General features: G+C 39.3%; 1 protein-coding gene across 6 annotated transcripts in view; it reads left to right on the top strand.

Moving 5' to 3' along the window:
- Slc24a2 (solute carrier family 24 member 2) overlaps positions 1–19,539 on the top strand; it is a 237,483-nt gene that overhangs the window by 169,761 nt on the left and 48,183 nt on the right. For 4 of the 6 annotated variants that reach the window (XM_063251786.1, XM_023566037.2, XM_063251778.1 and 1 more), the window contains one exon: positions 8,271–8,321. The exons of the other annotated variants lie outside the window; for them this stretch is intronic. In XM_063251786.1, coding sequence (XP_063107856.1) covers positions 8,271–8,321 — 51 coding nt within the window. The remainder of the gene's footprint in view (positions 1–8,270; positions 8,322–19,539) is intronic. 6 annotated transcript variants of the gene reach the window in all.

Raw genomic sequence — 19,539 nt, 5'->3', positions numbered from 1 at the left:
TTTTGTAGTTTACAGAGATGCAAAAATGTATCCAAGATGTTATTAGTGAAAATGTCAGTTTCCCAACCTCCACCTGAAAACTCAACCCAAAATATTAAGAACATGTTTTAGAAATAAACCTGCTATTAGAAGAGCTCAGATTTTCTGACACAAGAAATGAATCCCAAATGTTGCATGGTTGGTTTCAGATGTTCTATGTTCTTTGCAATTGAAACCATTTTTTCATTATCTTTCACAATATTATTTGCTCTCTTATTGAATATTTAACTAGAACTCTGAACTGATGGGCACAGAAGCAATAGTGATGATAACAACAGGATTACTAATATTTAATAAATGCTTCTGTGTGCCAGATATTATTGATACCTATATATATTAACTCATTTATTTTTCATATCAATCCTATAAAGCAGGAATTTTTATAACCATTTTACATAAAAAGACACTGAAGATTAGAGTAATGAAATAATTTGGCTAAGAACTGAGAGGTAGAAAGTGAAAGATTCAGGTACAATTCCAGGTTTATCAGACTCTTAACCACTAAATGATGCCACTTTTTTGAAAGCCAAAGTATCTTCTAAATTTTCCTCTTGCAAACTAAAATTCAAAGATTTTTACATTATCTCTTTTCCTAAGTTGCACATTCTTCCTTTTACTCACCCACTGACAGATTTTACAAAGGACTGTGACATTCATAGACTTCTTTTAGTGTGACATGTTTGATGATTATTTTTGTCATTCTTTTCCTTTTACATGTTCCTTCTAAAATATTGGATAGTAAGTAGCAGGCAGTTTTCAAGATTGCGAGGGCTCCAAACTGACAATACAGCTATCATGTTATGCCATCACTTCTTTTTGTGTCCTTAACTTTGGGAAAGAAGGGAAACAAATTTTAACAAAGTACCAGTATTTAAAATTATTTTAAGATCGTTATTAAAGTTTTAAATTACACAATTAAATGGAGGCACATAGCCATGTGCAGTGGTGTATGCAGCTAACCCCTGCTACTTAAGAATCTAAAACAAGAGGGTGGCAAGTTCAAGGCCAGCCTGGGTAAATTATAAAGACTCTGCTCAAAATAAAAAATATAGAGCTGAGAATGTAGCTTAGTGTTCTGTGAGTTTAGTCTCCAGCAGCAAAAAAAGAAAAGAAAAAAAGGGATGTTCATAAAAGATACAAAAATCTTCTTAATCATACTATTTTAGCTTGATTCTCTTGCTTAAAGTGCTCATTGTTTTTTATTTAAAAATCCTTTCTGGAAACATGCTCACTCTATTCTATATCCTGTCCCTTTTTAGCCGCCACAAAAGGAAAACAGAACAGCACATCCTGGTCCTGTTTTTCATGCTTGATCATCCAGAGCACATAAAGTATAGTGAAATATGGCCAGAGTGAGCTCCTAACTGGATAGAAATCAGTAACCACTGATACTGCTAAGCAACAACACAGAGGAGCTGGCTGTAAATTAGGTGACAAATTTATAAGAAGCCAGAGAATCTGGGGACTCACTTGGACATTTTATTATGAGCCATCTGGATGGCCCACAGTAATGACTACATTATTGTTCAAGAACAATAATTCCCACATAATTACATTGCCACCTCCCCTGTGATCCTAATCTATCTTTCAGAACCCTCCACTGTAAGTACTTTCCATAATCCAGATATTTTCCTGCAAGATAATTTTGTATAATTACAAGCTAATGAGAAACTTTCATTCCTCCCCAAAATAAAAACAAAACTTAAAAAAAGTATTCATTTTGTGTAATGCAGAGCTTCCTGGACAGGAATAGTAATATCAAAGTGAATTATTTATGGGGTCATCATAGCTCAGTCCACCTGACATGGCCTCTTCCATGGTGGCCACCCAGAGGACCCTAACGTAATGGGACATAGTCCAGTTCAAAGTCAGGGATAAGCCAGGGTCCTTGACCTTCTGAGGAAAGGTACCTGACAAGAGTCTTATCCAGTTCCAAAAGCTTGACTAGTTTCGTTCATTCATTCAACTAACATGTGTAAGAAAATTGAAATAAGTCCCCTGATTTTAACCAAGGGCTACAAGTTGATGAGCCAGATATAGCCCACTGTTACTGTTTTTTTATCTGGAATTTGTTGGAGCATTTAAAAATCAGGAGAGGGGCTAGGGATTTAGCTCAGCGGCATAAGCACCTGCCTTGCAAGCAGGCAGTCGTGAGTTCGATCCCTGGTACCGATAAAAGGAAAAAGACCAAAAAAAAAATTAAAAATAAAAATCAGGAGAGCTGACGCAAAAACCAGATACCTATGAATAATCTGAAGATTCAGTTGGAATTGAGAGGCTGCTGCCCCTTTATAGGTGGGCACTCTGTAGCTTTTCATAATCTCTACTACTTCCCATTGGTTTCCTGGATCATTTTAAACACCTGAAAGCTGGACGCTGTAGCTCACTGTTGCATTGTCAGGAGATCTTTGGAGGGAGAAATGTGACGGAAAGGCAAGAAAGGGAGAACCCACTCCACAAACGCTATACAAGGGTCATAGTTCTAACTCCTCCCAAAAAAATTAACCTTTCTCTCAACCCAGTTGCATTGCATATTACTCATGAATTTGGGAACACATTCAAACCATACCAATTACCCTCGAGTTTGGCTCTTTATTTTGATTTCCAAAGTTTTTACCTATTTCAAAAATCTAAGTGAGAGATTTTTAATCTCAGAGCAAAAAAAGAATACTCATTAGCATAAATCTGGAAGATTCTGATGTGAAAAGAACTTCACAGGGCCAGATCATCTCTGTTAGCACCTTGCATGTGACAAATATGTGTAGCACATGTTGGGTGCAGATGTCCTCAGGCAACCGGGTACACATTTAAGAACCTCTTAGATGAGTTCAGTGCATGAACATCAATCCCCCACAGAATACTAAACAGAGTTTCAGCAGTGCATCAGTACTTTGAAAGCTTTTTTGAGTGAGATTTAGAATTTGAAGGTTAAAATATTCCCTTCCTTCTGATGTGAGGATTCACGGTGGTTTCCTCATTTAACCTCCATCTCTTAAGGTGTTTTTTTTCCTTAGTTACAAAAATGACTTCTATTGCCAGGAACATTTGATATAAAAGAATAAAGAAAGGAAAAGCCATTAATTTTTTGTAGTCCGCATAGGCTTTTTTGAAGAGAAATCAAGCAAAAAGCGTAAAGTTGGGTTATATTAGAAGATGGATTTTAACTTAGAATTTGTGTTTATTGTGAAGAAAATTTTGCAGATGAGTAGACAGTATGAAAAACATAGCCAGGCCACTTTAACTCAGACACCCTGCAAAAAAATCTTAAAAATCACAAAGTCTACAAATATATATAAGTGCTATGTTTGGAGGAGTAAAGTGGGAAATTACAAATACTCAACCTTCATATTATCCATTTACATAACTTCAAAACTATTTTACTTTGCCTTAAAAATACATTTGCAGATTTTTGAAATAAGCAAAAAAATCATTTATGTTCAGGATAAAATATTGCAAAACATAGTTTTATAGCAAGTGGATGGACAGTTTTTCTTCCAACAGCCTTCCGGTGTTGAGGGGAAGAAAGGTAAGGGCTTTTAATAACTTGCATATCTCAAAATATAGGTGGATAGCCACCCATTAGTGTTGTGAATAGGGTTTAACTACCTTGCACTGAACTGATTTAGCTGTTCACAGCAGAACTTTGACAGACAATGAAGAGAGGAGCCAATTATTAAATATGTTTGTACCACCCCATTGCAAAGTGCTGTTTAGGAACTTATTGTTCTTATTAATAGTCATTTCTTGCACTTTTTCTCGTTTTACAGAAAGAACTGAGGCTCAGAGGGTCAACCAATTCATTAGTAGTAGCGTCATATTTTTAATTAGATGGTTGATCTGTCTTGCTCAGAAGCATTCTTAACCTTTATGGTCACATTATAGTATCATTCAGAAGCCTGTCATCAGCGCCAGACATCTTGACTTCAACAAATCCAGAGAAGCACAACATATGCACATGTCCTGCATGTCACTATCATCTGAGAGCTGCAAATTTGAATACTTTATTTAAGAAATGTGTAGCAAGCATGTGATGTGAACACAGTTCTGTGTCTGCTGTGATGGATCTAAAGAGGACTAGAGTCTCTGCTCCAATGATAGCCTAGCTGGAGAGATAGGCTCACAAGCAAATGTTATAAGGGAAAGCATCTCAGTCCCAAGCTGGAATTCTGACAGTCAGGGAAATACAGGGCCCACTTTTCATATCCTGCTCCCTGGTTGTGGTCCAGGTTTTGATTCTTCTTGGACTTTAGAGTGGACAGACAGGATTCATGCAAGGGTATGTTTAAAATACTAGCCACAGTGTAGCAGAATATCTTCTACTGTTGAACAACAACCCCAACAACCCAAAACCTCGTTAAACCTGTTGAATTTGTTTTAACAAACCTGAATAAAAACATCAAGTTGTTTCAGTGCCTGCTCCTGTTCCCACTGGTCCTCTTTCACACTTGTTTATGGTGCCTGCAATAATGACAGCTTTTCGTATTGCTTGCTGTCATCTTGTCTGCCCTTCCCTGACACATTGTAAGGCAGATGCAGTCACACTTTTCCTTTACTGTTGAGGACTCCGGGGTTCAAAGAGGTAAAACAACTTGGCCAAAGTCACACATCTACTAAGTATCAGATCTTGAGTCCAAATCCACAACCCTGACTTCAGAGCTCATGTTCTTAACCTCCATGCACTATTGAAAGTAACCTTCGAGGGACCCAGTATTTGCGCACATTTCCTCAGTAAATATTAGGCAGCTTTATCCAAAAACTACTAAACTATCTGTACTGAGAAAGCCTTAATTTTATGTCTTCATGTCCAGGTCAAACCAATCCCAAAATAAACTTAACTCTTTAAAAAATTCATTTTTTCCATCAGTTAACATTGAAATAAAAAATGCTTGTTCTCGTTGACTTCTCTATTTCCATGACCTCTATTTTTCAATCTAATAAAGTGAACTCACCACGGATCTTTCTATTGATTTTACATTTTCTACATCAGACTTTCGAGGCCTCAAATGTGAGAAATCATTTTTCTGCTACTTCCACTTCTGGGATTTGCAGAAAAAGAATTGAGAGTGCCAAAGGCCTCAAAACTACAGCTGAGAAAAGCAGTGGTGGAAGGAAAAAATCTATGTTTGTGCACTTCTCAACAAAGGAATAATTTAAGAACTCAAAATACTAATTCCTGTTTGCAGATTCTTAAAGACTGGAGACAAGACCCTTACTTTGGTTTTGTTAATTTTAAAGTACGGACTAGAACTCAAAGGTACCTTAAGCCAGGTAGGGAAATTGTTGGCCAGACCAGAAGGAAGTGGACAGAGAACTACTGAAGAGTTCAGTTCCTCTGGAAATCTAAAAGACTGCGTACCTGTGTACCCACCTACCCAAACAGCCTGAAGTTTAAGTACAACAGTCATGCTGGGCACCTTCATGATCACATGATAGGCTTATCCCCAGCACCAACCACTGAGTCCTGAACTTTTCTCTTAAGATAGAGAAATATAGAGAAGAGGCACCAGGTTGTACCCAGAATGGCATCACGTGTAACACATCACTTCTCCAGGGCTGCCTCTTGTCAGTTGCTACAATGAACATTGCTAGATGGGATTAAACAATGCCTTCTTGAATTTCTGAGCTTCCTTCCTCCCATGCTAAAGAAACTCAGCTTAGCTTCCGCCCAGTTTGAATACTAGTTAAGATAAGTTGGGGGTCCTGGTTATTTGCTATAGGAAGTGTGCTGATTAAAAGCCATGATTCTATACAGGTGAGTTCTCATTCGTGCCTCCGAGCCCTTCTCAGCCAGGCTAGACTTGGTCACAGGCTGTGAGCAGACAAAACCACTTTCCAGGTGTGTGATGAACTCTGGCATATGTGTGCATGTTATGTTTGTCCCAGTCACTGTCACATTCCTTGTCCTGTACCCTCCAAGGCCCTGATTCAGCAGAGAGGACTCCCTCGTCCTGGGCATAGTACCCTGCTTCCTCGGGATGTGATAATGTGTGTGCCATCTTACCATCCATTCCTGACCTTATTGAAGACTATGTTCTACCAGGCTTGTTTCCTGTCTGCCCTTTCTTTTGTAAACTGTACACATGGCTGCCTTTGCTTGGGCAGATACTCTTCCCTTCCATTTCTTCATTGCTGTGCTTCAAGGTGCCATGTCACCTGTCACTATGCAGCTTTTTCTACTCTTATTCCACCATCATCTGTCTCTTTTTTGGTACACTGTGCTGAATTCTTGTCCTTCTGTCCCATTCTTCATCCAGGGAAGCAGCTACATTGCCACAGAGGCAATAATGTGTGCATTTGTTGAACATGAACAGATCTAATTCTGACTAGATAAACATAAACTGATAACTCAACAATATAATTGCATGTATGTATTTATTTATACTTGATTCTCTTATGATAAGGGGTTATCATCTGCCACAGACAGATGTTTGACAGTCTGTGATTGATACGTGAAAACAGACGTTTGCATATAGAAAGTTTGCATCAAAAAAGATGGACCCATGAAAATGCAATGGTAGAATATGGTTTACAGCCAACTTTGCATGTATGAAACCAGCCAGTCTATTTCCTGAGCAAATAATAGTAAATGCCAGCTGCTTATGCCACTGCTTTACTTGGAAAGAGGAAGAAAGACTACAAAAATATTACTTGGCTGATGAAATCCATCAACTTACTGCAAGGTTTTATACACACACACACACACACACACACACACACACACACACACACACATTATATGTGTGAAATCACTGTAAACATGTGTTTAATATTTATGAAGTTACTTAGATCACTTAAGGATTCCTAACTTGTGCAGTGTTGCATATATAATAGATTACTCTTCTTAAAATACTAGAAATAAACATTCCACTGAAGGCAATCCCCAGAACTCGTGAAAATTTTTTTCTTATTTACATGAAATTTAGTTTCTTTTTAAGTACCTGCATCTTTTGTTATATAGCTAACAATAACGAGAATAAGCTGATTTTTGCAGAAACATAACAATAAAGTGACTTTTCTCCTCAAGACAAAATTTGGGGTAGCGTATTAAAATAGCGTTAGGTAAAATTTGTGAGGAAAAGAATATATACAGAATGTTTAATATAAGCATACAATACATTTATAATTGATTTAAGGTAGATTCATCTTGTACATAAACCCATCAATTATTTGTTGATTCGTATGTGGATTTCCAGCATCTGCCCAAGTTAATGGGGTATGGAAATGTTCTGCAGAAGCACAGGGATATCTCTTGAGTCTAATTAATTTTTTGTAGTTTATTGGCAAAGTGTTTTATGACCAAGAACAAATATTTTTAACCTGCTTACGATGTGGCTCGAAACAATATGGACTCTTCAAACCAACAAAGATAAAGATTTCCATTTTAAAATAACAGGAAGAAAAGAAAAATGATAGGTGCCCACCTCCTCTCTCTCTTCATCCCAGCCATGCCAGCAGCTGGTAAAAACAGCAAAATGAGCCAGGGGTTTCCACTGAAGCCAAGCCAGGGGGCCAACTGCCCTCAGAGCAGGGGCTGCTGGTCCTATCCAGGCCCTGAAGTTTATAGCACAGCAGGTGACACATTGATCTGGGGGCTGTCACACGTCTGAGCCAGGTGGTTGTCCTGGGAGTACACCTTGCTCTTGCTCCCAGGGCACCTGGCACCGTTTGCAGCCTTCTCCTCATGTCGCACACATGGCACTCTGCGTTTCCTGGTTCAGGAGACACAAAGTGGAGGGAAGTTTAAGCCCTGGTTTTTCATTTTGGATTCTCCCAGGTAGCTTCCTTATTTTCTAGGAAGTGCCTTCTGTTGAAAAGAAGCTGTGAAATGTACTTCTGGGCCTACTCATCCATGGCAAAGCGTCCCAGGGTCTGCAGGTTTCCATGATCATTGTCTTTGTTCAGTCCTTTGCTCCTGGAGTATCACCTCCATAAAAATTATAGAATAGGGTTGCGTGAAGTATCTTTGCCAAGTGTTCTGTTTCATTGGATGTTAACATAACTGTGTCCTATTCTGTAATGAAGGGCACAGAAAAATACTATATTTTAAGTGATTTCTGAAAATGGGCCGTGAAAGCTGTCTGCCACATGGCCCATGTTTGCACATCTCCATATAGTTACGATTGCAGGATGACAGTATAACTTTGAATCTGATTAATTAAGAATGTGTAAAAACGAAGTTCTTGCATTATAGCTCGTTCCTTATCTTTGTGTCTTTTACTGTGATGTTGTAGAACTTGGATCATATGGAAAACTAAAATATTATGACACAATGACTGAAGAAGGTAAGAATGATTTTAGAATTGTATGCATTGGCTTTTTCTTTTCTGTTTTTTCATTTATGATGTCTGTTGCTTGCCCATGTTTTAATCTTTTTTCCTCTCTTTCTTTGCATGACTTCAGTGACATTGTGTGATTTATTATTCATTTTGCATTTTTGTCTAGTTTTCGCCATTGTGTTTATTTGGAATTGGAGACACACAGTACCATGGGTAATCATGTTATTCCATTCAAACAATCCAAACCATCCCAAATGTATAACACACTCAGAGAAATGGTGTCAATAGTGTAAATGCAATTAAACACCTACTGGGTCAGTATTGTTTCCCCTACAGACATTCAACAACATATAAAAACACTCAACACCTTCATGATGTGCCCTTGATTCCAGAGGTTGGTTAGGTTCTGGTGAGATTCTGATTTTATGCAAATAAATGAGAGATCTGGATGTACATACACCCAAAAACAGCTTGAGACCTGATTTTGACGCAGAGAGTTGTGAGCTCCTGCCCTCTGAGCAGCTGTTGTCTCAGAAAGGAGCTTTAGATGTCAGGGCAGCATTTCAGTGAGCAAAACTATCTGTATCAAGGGCCCCATTCTGTAAGGTTGGGCGTATCACTTGAATCATTTTCCATGAGGAGAGATTTATTTTAAAATTCATTTGTAAATGTATTCTAGGCAAGACATTCTCCCAGAAGACAATTTCTTCCCAGGCAGCATCATTTTTCTGAATTAAGTTCTCCGTAGAGCAACAATTTGAAAACTATGAATTCTTGCAAAGGGAGTTGTCTTATTGTCTTATCCTCTATTTTTCCCACATGAACTCCACCTTTTAAATATATATATTTGTACCATATGAAAACATTTGGGGATTTTACATGGCTTTTACAAAAGTCACTCTGGTGGTGAATCAGCTAATTTTATCCTTCAACGTGAGAGAGAAATTCCCAAATGTGTTGCCTAACTTGCTTTCAGCTCCCAGCATTTCTAAGTTGCCTTAGCTTACCAGATACCTCCTAGCTGCTTTGCATGCAAGAAGTGGACCATCTGACAGCCCTAGGTAAGAAAGAAGCCCCTCTAAGCCCCTCCTGACTCTGGCTTCTGCACATCTTTGCTCTGGCTCTACCTAGGCTTTCAATTAACAGTGATTTTTTTTAGGTAGAAGACCACTAATAGAATCTCATAGTGGGCCCTATCAACAATGAGGAGGGGGCCTGGACCCTTGGGCAGTGAGAGTTCCAAGGGCAGAATACCAAGGATAGGAATAAGTATCCTACTATCAGTAGACAGAACATTCTTAGAAGAAGGCTCTTGGCTCAGCTACTATTTTAACCCTGGATATCTGGGGAGTTTGTTATCTCTACCTGACCTGTCACAAATCTTCACTGCCTCTCTTTATACCATCCTCCCTATAGCCCTCCACTCTTACCTCCCACTGCCAGTAGCTCATCTTGTCTGCTTGTCATCTCAGTCTCCCTCTTCCCCCTTACTCTGCTCCTTTCCTTCCTCCTTTTCCAGCTGAGCAAATTCACTATCCAAGCTCTTGCTTCTCCTGTCCTACAACATCAGACAATTTGAGATCACATGAAGATGCAAAAGTGGAACAGTCTCATCATATCACTTAACAATGACTGAGCTTTTGAAACAGGAAAATAAAGTCAAAATAATGTCTGGAATGAGAACCTAGACAGACCTTAGCAAGACTGTCAGACTGTGTTGAAGGCCCTTGTGGATCCCTCTAATTTTCCTTATCCTTTTTGACTTCCCATCCCTTCAGGCATGTCCCACCATGTCCCACTCCCAGTTGAACATTCATATCCATTATGGTGACAACTAGTAATAGAGAAGGCAACAGATCGAAAGTACATTCTATGAAACATATGGGCATTTTACAACAATGAAAAGGAATATTAATTTCATGGTAATAAAGTAATAAAAGTAATAAAGTTTGAGTTAAATTGAATAGATTTTTTACTACTTGTGTTCTTGGGGCCTTCAGCATGCTCCTCTACTGTAATAAACTGTAGAGAAGATTAAACCATACAGGGTTTCCCAGGCTTTTGTAATCAGAGAACCTATTCTTGCATAGATAATTGTAGAAATGCTGGCTAATCCTTAACTTGAAATAGGAACCTCTGAAAAATTAAAAAGTTCTCTAACTACATGGAAATCCCTTTCAGGTACCAGTACAAAGGATATTTTGAAACAGGAACTCAACTCCCTCAAATCACATCCTTTGGCAGCTGCCTCTATAAGAAGCCAGGTTTGGCTTGAACCTAATTCTAGGATTCCATCAAAAAGACAAGGCAGCTCATTGACCTCAGATAGGCATTTGCTAGGTCTGACTTCTTCAAATACTCAAGGAATCCTCCCTTCTCATTGTAAAATAATAATCCTAACTGCGATTTATATTGTTTCCTTGCTGTGCAGTTTAAAGAAGTACAATAAAGACAAAGATGTTTGGGCGCAATAACTACAAGGCAAGCTAGCCTTGGGAATATCTCCCCTCCAGTTAGGCATTTTCACAGTTTTAGAGTTGTGACTAAGCAAGACTATTATGATTGCTTATGTGAGTAGTCATTAAGAAAACAGACATGTGCAAGTTATTTATAACTTTTTCCAGAAATTCACTAGACATTTGTGTGAGGTCAGATATAATGAGGCCTTTGTTCCTCCTCTCTAAGTGGACCAAACAGAACCCCATATCCAAAGAAGAGTTAGATGATTTCTAAATAAAAAGAATTCTCCTGAAACATATCAGGCTATTATTTTTAAAACTCACTATATGCAAGTTATTCTTCTAGGTGCTTTGAGGAAATAAGACTACAAGGTAATCAATTTGTTCCCATAAGATTTAGAGACCAGGGGAGAAATATCACCCAGCAGTCACTGAGACACCAGGAAAAATGATGATAAAAAATGATGATAAAAATGATCACCCTAGGTGATCAGAAGACAGCGGATGGCAGGGGAAGGAAATCTGGCTTTCCCTGGGAAAGGAGATTTTGCAGATAAGGTGGTCTTTGAACAAGGCCTTATAGGACCAGTAAATATGGTGTAAAGTGGGTAAAGAGGATGGAAAGGACTGACCCGCCAGGCTGAAAAAGGAATGAGAGGGTGAAGGCACACCAGCATTTACTGAGTGTCTCCCACCTGCCTAGGTGCAGGGCTGTGAGCTTTATATATTCTATATCATCTAAACCTCATAATGATCACAGGAGTGGAAATTAATGAATGAGACTCAAAGAAGTAAAATAATTTGCTCTGGGACCCAGAGATAGTAAGTGGTAATATAGGGCCTACCCTGAAGACTGTGTTACACCAAACCCCAGCTGCTGTGGCTGTGCAGAGAAGCATGATGGGCAGAAGTGGTGCAAATCGGCTATGGCAAAGAGAGTGGGAAGACCAAGAAAGACAGCGTCATAGAGTGGACAACAGTGACCTATGGGACGAGACAGTTCCTCCTACTTGAACATTTTACTGTTAGAAGTTTATTTTAATAGAACACTGGACAAAATTGCAGTATTTACAAAGTGTGTCCCAGCCCTCAGAGCCCTTCTTTTCCATCCCACAAGGCACTCAAGTATTTAGAACCTGAACTGGACCAGCTCCCTGAGCCATACCTGTCCTCCTCCCCAGCTCCAAACACTGAGACTCTTGATGGACCAGCACTGTACTGGGAGCAGAGCCTGTAGAGATCAAAGGAAGTCCTCCTAAGAAAGTCACGACCCAGTAGAAGACAAAGGCACTGAGATGAGGGGTGTGTTGCACACACCTCCATGCTGGGGAAGCCCAGTGGAAGACACCTCATTCAGTGCTAGGAAAGGAGATGCCCAGCAGGTGATGCCTGCATTATCTTATTCCTGAATTGCAAGATGACAAACCCCTACCAGCCACCTGTTGCAAGTATATTCATTTCATAATGAGTAAGGACCTGCTCTGCACTTCCTAGACTTGATAGACTTTGAGCAGACACAATGTTGTAATAAAGCATTTCTGGGGACTCAAACAGCCCTGATTTAGTCTTTCAGTGACCTCAACTCCCCTCATATGGAAAGCCATCCCTTATTTCCTTATAGAGTGATGCTGTGTGTTACTGGAACAGCAAGATCCAATCTTAAGGTTAATAATGCACAACTTTTTTTTCATCTGCAGATACACAAATTTTATATCATTCTCACTCTAGGAAATTCTCAATAAATTGAACTTGGCTTCCTTTCTTAAATTACTCAACAGACAGAGTAATATGGAAAGTTAGTTAAAAATAAAACAAGTTTGCATGATGGAATTTAAAGGAAAAGAGGCCTTTCTATTGATGGCAATATAACTAGTACGTTTTACTCTTGGAGATAAGCATTTCATAGAGACATGTAGGTAGGCAGATAGACATCCTGACAGGTATCTTTCAATAAAGTGATATACAACGTCAGCTCCTTGCAATGTGTTATCCCAAAATCATTGCCACTTAACAGAAACCATTTCCAGAATAAATACTTTCACAAGTATCTAAAACATTGACCATTGGGGCTGGGGGTTTAGCTCAGCAGCATAAGCGCCTGCCTTGCAAGTTCGATCCCTGGTACAGATAACAATGAAAAAGACCAAAAAAAAAAAAAAAAATGACCATTGACCATTGTCCATTTGTATAAGAAAAATGAGGTAGAGAAGTTGTGATATCAAGAACAAAGTTTATAATCAACTTGCTGTTTAATTTCATTCAAAGTAACCAGTAGCCCCTTTTCCAAACTAAGGAACTAATAATGTCTCATGTGAATCATAGGCTTTTAAATTAGGCATTTGGATGAATTTTTTTAAACCCTAATTATTTCAAAGAAACAAAATCACTTGAAGGTCACATAGTCTAGTCAGCTATTTGATAGCCTTAGTGCCATTGAAATAACTCAGTTCTTCAAAATTCAAAAAAGGAATTGGGTTTTAGAATACCATTCAGCAGTGCTTTCCACTGCCCAAGATGTGTCCCCTAAAAACGCAGCTCTAAAATAACTCCTTGGTGTTATCTCTTGCCTTCATGGTACATTTTAATACTTGCTTGAATGGATAAAACCATGCTATATACCATCATATGTCAGGCAACATTGGTTTAGCTATATATAACAGAAAATCCAGATTAACAGTGGCTCACATCAGATGAAGGCTTATTTTTCTCTCAAGTGTAAAGATTCCAGAGCCAGATAGACCATGAAAGGCCTGGCAGCTCCACAATATTCCAAGATTTAGGCTCCTTCTACCCATTCTGCTTCACAACCATATGATTTTCAACTTCAAGGGCACCCAGTTAATCCAAGAAGGCTAGCTGTGGGGCTCCAGTCATCACATCTGTATTCTAAGAAGAAATAAAGTGACTTTCCCTGACATCTTGCCTTTTTTTCAAGGTTGCCTTCCTGAAGACCCTCTAGCAGAATTTGCCCAATATTCACTCACGTGATGACATCTAGATTCAAGGCAGTTTAGAAATACTGTGTAGTTTGTTAGACTCAGTGAGTAGCTTTCCCTAATAATTTTGTTGTAACATCATTGAGAAATGAAAAGAGAATAGAACTTGGATAGGGAACCTGCAGTCTTCTCCTTGACAGAGAACTCACACTTCCATATGACTGCATAGTGATGACCACATCTAAGCAAAGAGCAAGCTATGTGAGAGACTGAGAATTCGGAGGAAGTTTGGGATGTTTGTCAGATCCCAGAAGAAATCCTGGAAAGCAGCAGATCCAGGAGGCTGGTGCTCACAAGAGAGGTCAGGCAGGGCTGTAATGGAAACTCCAAAGCACAAAATCAAGATGTTCTTTAAAGCTACCGAAATAGCTGGCCTTAAAGCTAGACAGAGAAAGATGAGGATTCATCCCTGGAAACTCCAAACATGACAGTCTGAGAACAAGGTGAGGCCCAGCAAAGGAGACTGGAATGGGAAGAAGAAAATCACAAGGAAATGATGCTCCAGAAGCCCAGTGAAGACATGTTCCCGAGGGCAGCAGGGAAAAGATGAAAGGATCCATGGATTGACCGGTTAGATCTAAGAATTATTTCAATAGAAAGATTGTTCTAAAAAGCCAGGCATGGTAATCACAGCATTCTGGGAGATGGAGACAGGAGGATCACAAATTCTGAATCTAGCCTAGGCAATTTAGCTATTTAGTGAGATCCTGTCTCAAAATAAAAAATAGAAAAATGGGGTTAGGACTATGCGACAGCCCTGGGTTTAATCCTCAGTTTCACAAAAAAAAAAAAAAAAAAAAAAAAAAAAAAAAAATTACATTAGAAAGGGTGGTACAGATGGTAAGGTGTTCCCCATCAGGACTTTTGAAGTGGTTCAGCTACCATTAGTGAAAAGGTCCAGTGACCAACACAAGAGTAGGCAAATGTGTAGCTGAGAAAGGGGCAGCTAGAGGTAAGTGTTAAATCATTATGTGCTCAGTGTTTCTGTGCTCACCTGTGTAAAGTCACTGTGGTTGGCAACGGATATAGTGAACAAGATTTTTAAATCTTCAGGCAAGAAAGGAGGAAGCCAGGAGTCATTTGGGAAAGGGCTACTATAGTTATTGGCTTGTACTTCCAAGAAGCAAGGAGAAATAGTCTAAAAGCTACACGAAGGAGGGGATAGTGTGTGGGGTGTTTGGAGGAGAAGGAGATGCCATGTTCAAGGGCTACAAGAGAAAGGGATTTTCAACAGTTGGCTTTCAGTTGGAACAAGAAGGCAAGGAGAATATTGAGAGAAGAGGTTAAAGTGCAGGGGTATTATTGGTATGAGGGCTCAGAGAGAGAGAGATGTCCAGAGCTGCCTGTAGATGAGGGTCAATGCGTGATGTGCAAGCTATGTCAGTGTGGAAAGAATGCAGCGTGTTGTTGGGGAACAACTTAACAATGTACTAAAAGTCGTTGTTTGGAATTCGCTCCATGAGCAATCTGCAGTAGAAGAATAGGGTCTGTTTTATGAATAAAGTGGAGCTTTGGGACATCAGTTAGGTGCACCCCAGGTTGGTATTATGGTTGGGGAAACAGAATAGCCTTCCTCAATTCAGGGAAAGAAGGTTCTTCCCAGGATAGAGAAGTCTTCCTCTCAGACATGTCCAAAGATGGAATGACATGGCTCAGAAAGATGTGAGACGCTTTTCTTTGGAGAAGCCAGGAAAACCAGCATAAAAGAGGATTCAGATAATGGGTACCTGACGCCCCGTCCAGTCCCATGTCCAAAACCCTCTCTGGGCAGCCTTTTTTAAAGGCAACAGTAGACATTAGTTTGCAAGCTGCTTAACCCTTCAAACTCTTGATCTCCCAACTGCTTAAGCTGTCGTTGCATTTGTGGCAGCCAGTTCCTGGGCCACAACAGCTAAAATAAGAAGATTGTATATTACTCTCCAAGAATAGTTGGATGAACTAGTGAACTAGTATTTTGGATGCAATGAACTTCCTCAGGCAATATGCAATCCAGTCATTCCCTATGAAAGGGAGGGGCAGTCTCTGCCACTAAGCTCCTAAGTTCCAAAGAAATTTTTTAAAAAGATTGTACATTATATTCATAGCCAAGGTCTTTAAGATAGTGTTAAACTTAGCAGATAGCACATTAGCTAACTCATATAGATCTGATCTTTAAAGCATTGAAAAATGTATTCCTTTTTAATTATAAGTCCAAATTTTTACCAGAGTAGAAATTTCAAATCAGAAATTAATTTTAGCTATTCTTTTTTGTTATAAAAACATTATGGAAACAGAGGTAAAAAAAAAAACACCACATAAGGAAAGAATAAAAGTGACTCTTCCCTTTCCTTATAGGTAACCACTTTTATCAATTTTTAACATGTTTATTTTTTTTCAATACACTGCTCTGAGTCAGACGTTTCCACATGAACATGGTTAGGAAATCCTTCTTCTTTTTTTTACAGCTGCAAAGTATTCCACTGCATAGTTGTTCCTTGGAGATTCAGGTAGCCTCCTGTTGATAGACATTTGGGATATTTCCCTTTTATAAACTTTATCTAGTTATTACAACAATTGTGCCTGACTTCCCTCCTGGCCCGTAGAATTATTTTGAAGGGGGGATGTGTACTGACTTCATCACAAAGCAGATAAACCTTCGGAATGTCATTGCATTCAGGTTTCTAAAACTAGTAATTTAGAAAAGATTGTAAATTGTAGATTTCTAATTTACTTGTTTTAGAAACCTAAATGTTTACCCAAGTTGAGTTAAAATCAGGGTACAATTGCGGTTGAAGTATTTGTCCTTCATAAATTAAGTGACAGTGGTGTTCTTTCTACACAAAATGTTCAATTTCCACCATGGCATGTGCCCCAGACTGTTAACAGTCCTGCAGAAAGTCTAACAAGCACACCACAACCTAACTTCCTAACTTCTAGTTACCAAAGTAGGGCATGCCCTTGTCCACAGACACCATTTCCAATATCGTGTTATGTTCCATTCATTCCAAGTTTATGGTTTAACTCATTCAGTCCAACTTTCCATGATCAAGGGATTTTTCTGGGCACTTGAATGGATACTCTCAGCAAGGCTGAGCCTTATCCAAAACCAAATATATTGGACTCACCAGTTCTTAGCCACATGACTTTCAAGATGTATTCTTACAAGCACCTCCTTGGGGCTGGATTTTAGGAAGACAGAAGCCTTGCCAACATGCCTAACTAAAATATTCAGGTAGTCTCCAGCATCAGATCTGGCAAAAGAACAAATCAGCTGTGTGACTAAAGCCACCGTCTTCCTGAAAACCAGGACCAAGGAATCCTTCTCATGAGAATACATCCGGCTCTTCCAATTTTGTTGCATCTTATTTTCATGATCTAAACTGTCAGCAGTAAAGGCGGAAAGATTTGGCAAGTGCAGGCCGATTTTGCCACACTGCGTATGTGGAAGGTGTTAAATGCCAGCAGAAGGCGAATCATGGATGCTTCTTTGTTTCTGTTTCTGACATTCCTAGAGCTGAAAATGCTAAATTGCCTTCATCAGTCAAACTTAAATACTGTTATTATAAATTAATAATTCACACACGCATGAAACTTTCTGTTAAAAAAAAAAAGCAAGAATCTGTTACACAAGGAGGCTGGCATGTTCAGTGAAGCATGGTAAGTTTCTCTTATGATTAAATCTGAAATAAATCAAATCAGCTCACTTTGGTCCAGGCCCTCTAAGCTTTGAGTTAAGGACTCACCCTAGGTGTGTCAGCACTTCGGTAGCAAGTCCACCTTTCAAGTCAGATTTGTAGGCACCAGATTGCGGTTTAAACTTAAACAAAACAGAAATTAGGAACTCAAATTAGGTGCCAGTGCATAGACACATGAAACCCAGATGATAATATGTGAAATCATGACCCTTACTGAATAAATTTAACCAAATCTAAAATCTTTCACTGCACATCACCATAGATAATTAGGTAATGTATAAATGCATCAGAAGAAGAACTATTTTCTTAGGAACTCTTTTTTAGGTACTAGTAGTCATTCAATGCATATTCATTTAGCTTCTACTATTTTCCAGGTGCTGTGAACAAATTAAAGCTTTGCCCAGATGAGTAATGTCGTGACCTACTTGCAGAGATAAATACCCAAGGACCAAGCCTTGACAGCCTGACTAAAGAGACTTTTCCCCCGCTTTTGGAGGTGATCAGGTTAAATGTTGGCAAGTTTTAGGATATGAAACCCACCTCATTAGAAAAGTCAGCCTTCGCTCATATATTTCTAACATATCCATAGAACTCACAGGATGAAAGCAAAAGCAAGATGTGTGGAGCTTCTATCTGGCAGACTCTACCTGGCTCAGAATTCCAAACCTGAGAATCAACCAAGCTCTTTCAAGACTTTCTTTGTGTGAACAATTTGTATCTCTGCATATGAGATAGAAATTTCAGAAAATTAAGTTCCTTAAACAATAAAGCTGGTGGGCTCAAATGATTTTTTAAAAACCAGCTTAGTGTCACCCTCAGCCAAGGGCCATAAGTTGGCTGTGTCCCTGAAACATTGTAGCTGATAGTTCAAATGCCTGCTGCAAAATTTTTTGTTTTATGAAATTCCAATTTACCTGAACTTGACTAAGATATCTTTTTTACAAAAGATTTTCAACAGGGGCTGGGGATTTAGCTCAGTGGAATAAGCGCCTGCCTTGCAAGCGCGTGGTCATGAGTTTGATCCCTGGTACCGGTTTAAAAAAAAAAAAAAAAAGATTTTAAACTGAGTGTGATGATATATACCTATAACCCCAGCATTCTGAGAAGCTGAGGCAGGAGGATTCAAATTCAGGGCCTAGTGTAGGCAGTGTATCAAGTGTATCAGTGTATCAGTGTATGTATCAGTGTATGTATCAGTGTATCAGTGTATCAATGTATCAAGACCCTGTCTCAAAATTTTAAAAAAAGTAGGAGTATAGCCCAGTGCAAAAGTCCTAGGTTCAACTCTGGTACTGAGGGAAAATAAAGTATTACACACACTAACTATGAATACCATTAGACTTCAGAAATTTAACATAAGCGTGAACCCCGCAGAGTTTGGAGAGTACTCTGCAGCATCCTCTGGGTTTTCCTTCTTTCTCTACCCACATCCCCAAAGGTAATACTGAACAGAGTTTCTTACAGCAAACAGTTCAAGCACCTCTCCACCCACTCCCTTCCATTACTGTTTGCATTAATGTTGCTGTGCTTGTCTGCATCTAGAGGGAACCAGCACTGGGAGACAAATGCAGCAGCCTTGTGCTCCAAGGCCCCACACACTAGTTGAGAGAGAGTAAACACTGAGCTCCTAAGACTATGCCATGATGACCCAGGTGTTAGGGTCTGTAAAGGAAGGAAGGGACCCAGGGAAAGTTTTTGCAACACAAGATGCCTCCAGCAAGCTTGAAAAGCATAAAAAAAAGTAAATAGCTGTGGAGTCTTCAAAGCCACTATGCTAAACTGCAGGATGCAGAAGATGCAACTGAAAACCAGGAGACCAATTCAAATACTGGAGCCAGTATTTGTACTGGAGAAACTGGGGAAATGATGAGTTCACAGTTAGTGTCAAAGGCATGGTGGCTCATGCCTGTAATCCCAGCACTCAGGAGGCTGAGGTGGGAGGATCGTTGCGAGTTTAAGACCAGACTAGGCTACAAAGTGAGCTCAAGGCCAGCCTCAACTGCATAGTGAGACCTTGTCTCAAAAAAGACAAAAAAAAACTACTTGGTAACTAATTGGATGTTGGTGACAGAGATCTGTAGGATGACTGGGGAAA

Source organism: Cavia porcellus, unplaced genomic scaffold (assembly GCF_034190915.1).
Source record: "Cavia porcellus strain 051 isolate PalLab524CR breed Dunkin Hartley unplaced genomic scaffold, mCavPor4.1 scaffold_1, whole genome shotgun sequence".
In the NCBI taxonomy this organism is placed as follows: Eukaryota; Metazoa; Chordata; class Mammalia; order Rodentia; family Caviidae; genus Cavia; species Cavia porcellus.
This window is presented reverse-complemented; position numbering and strand designations above follow the sequence as displayed.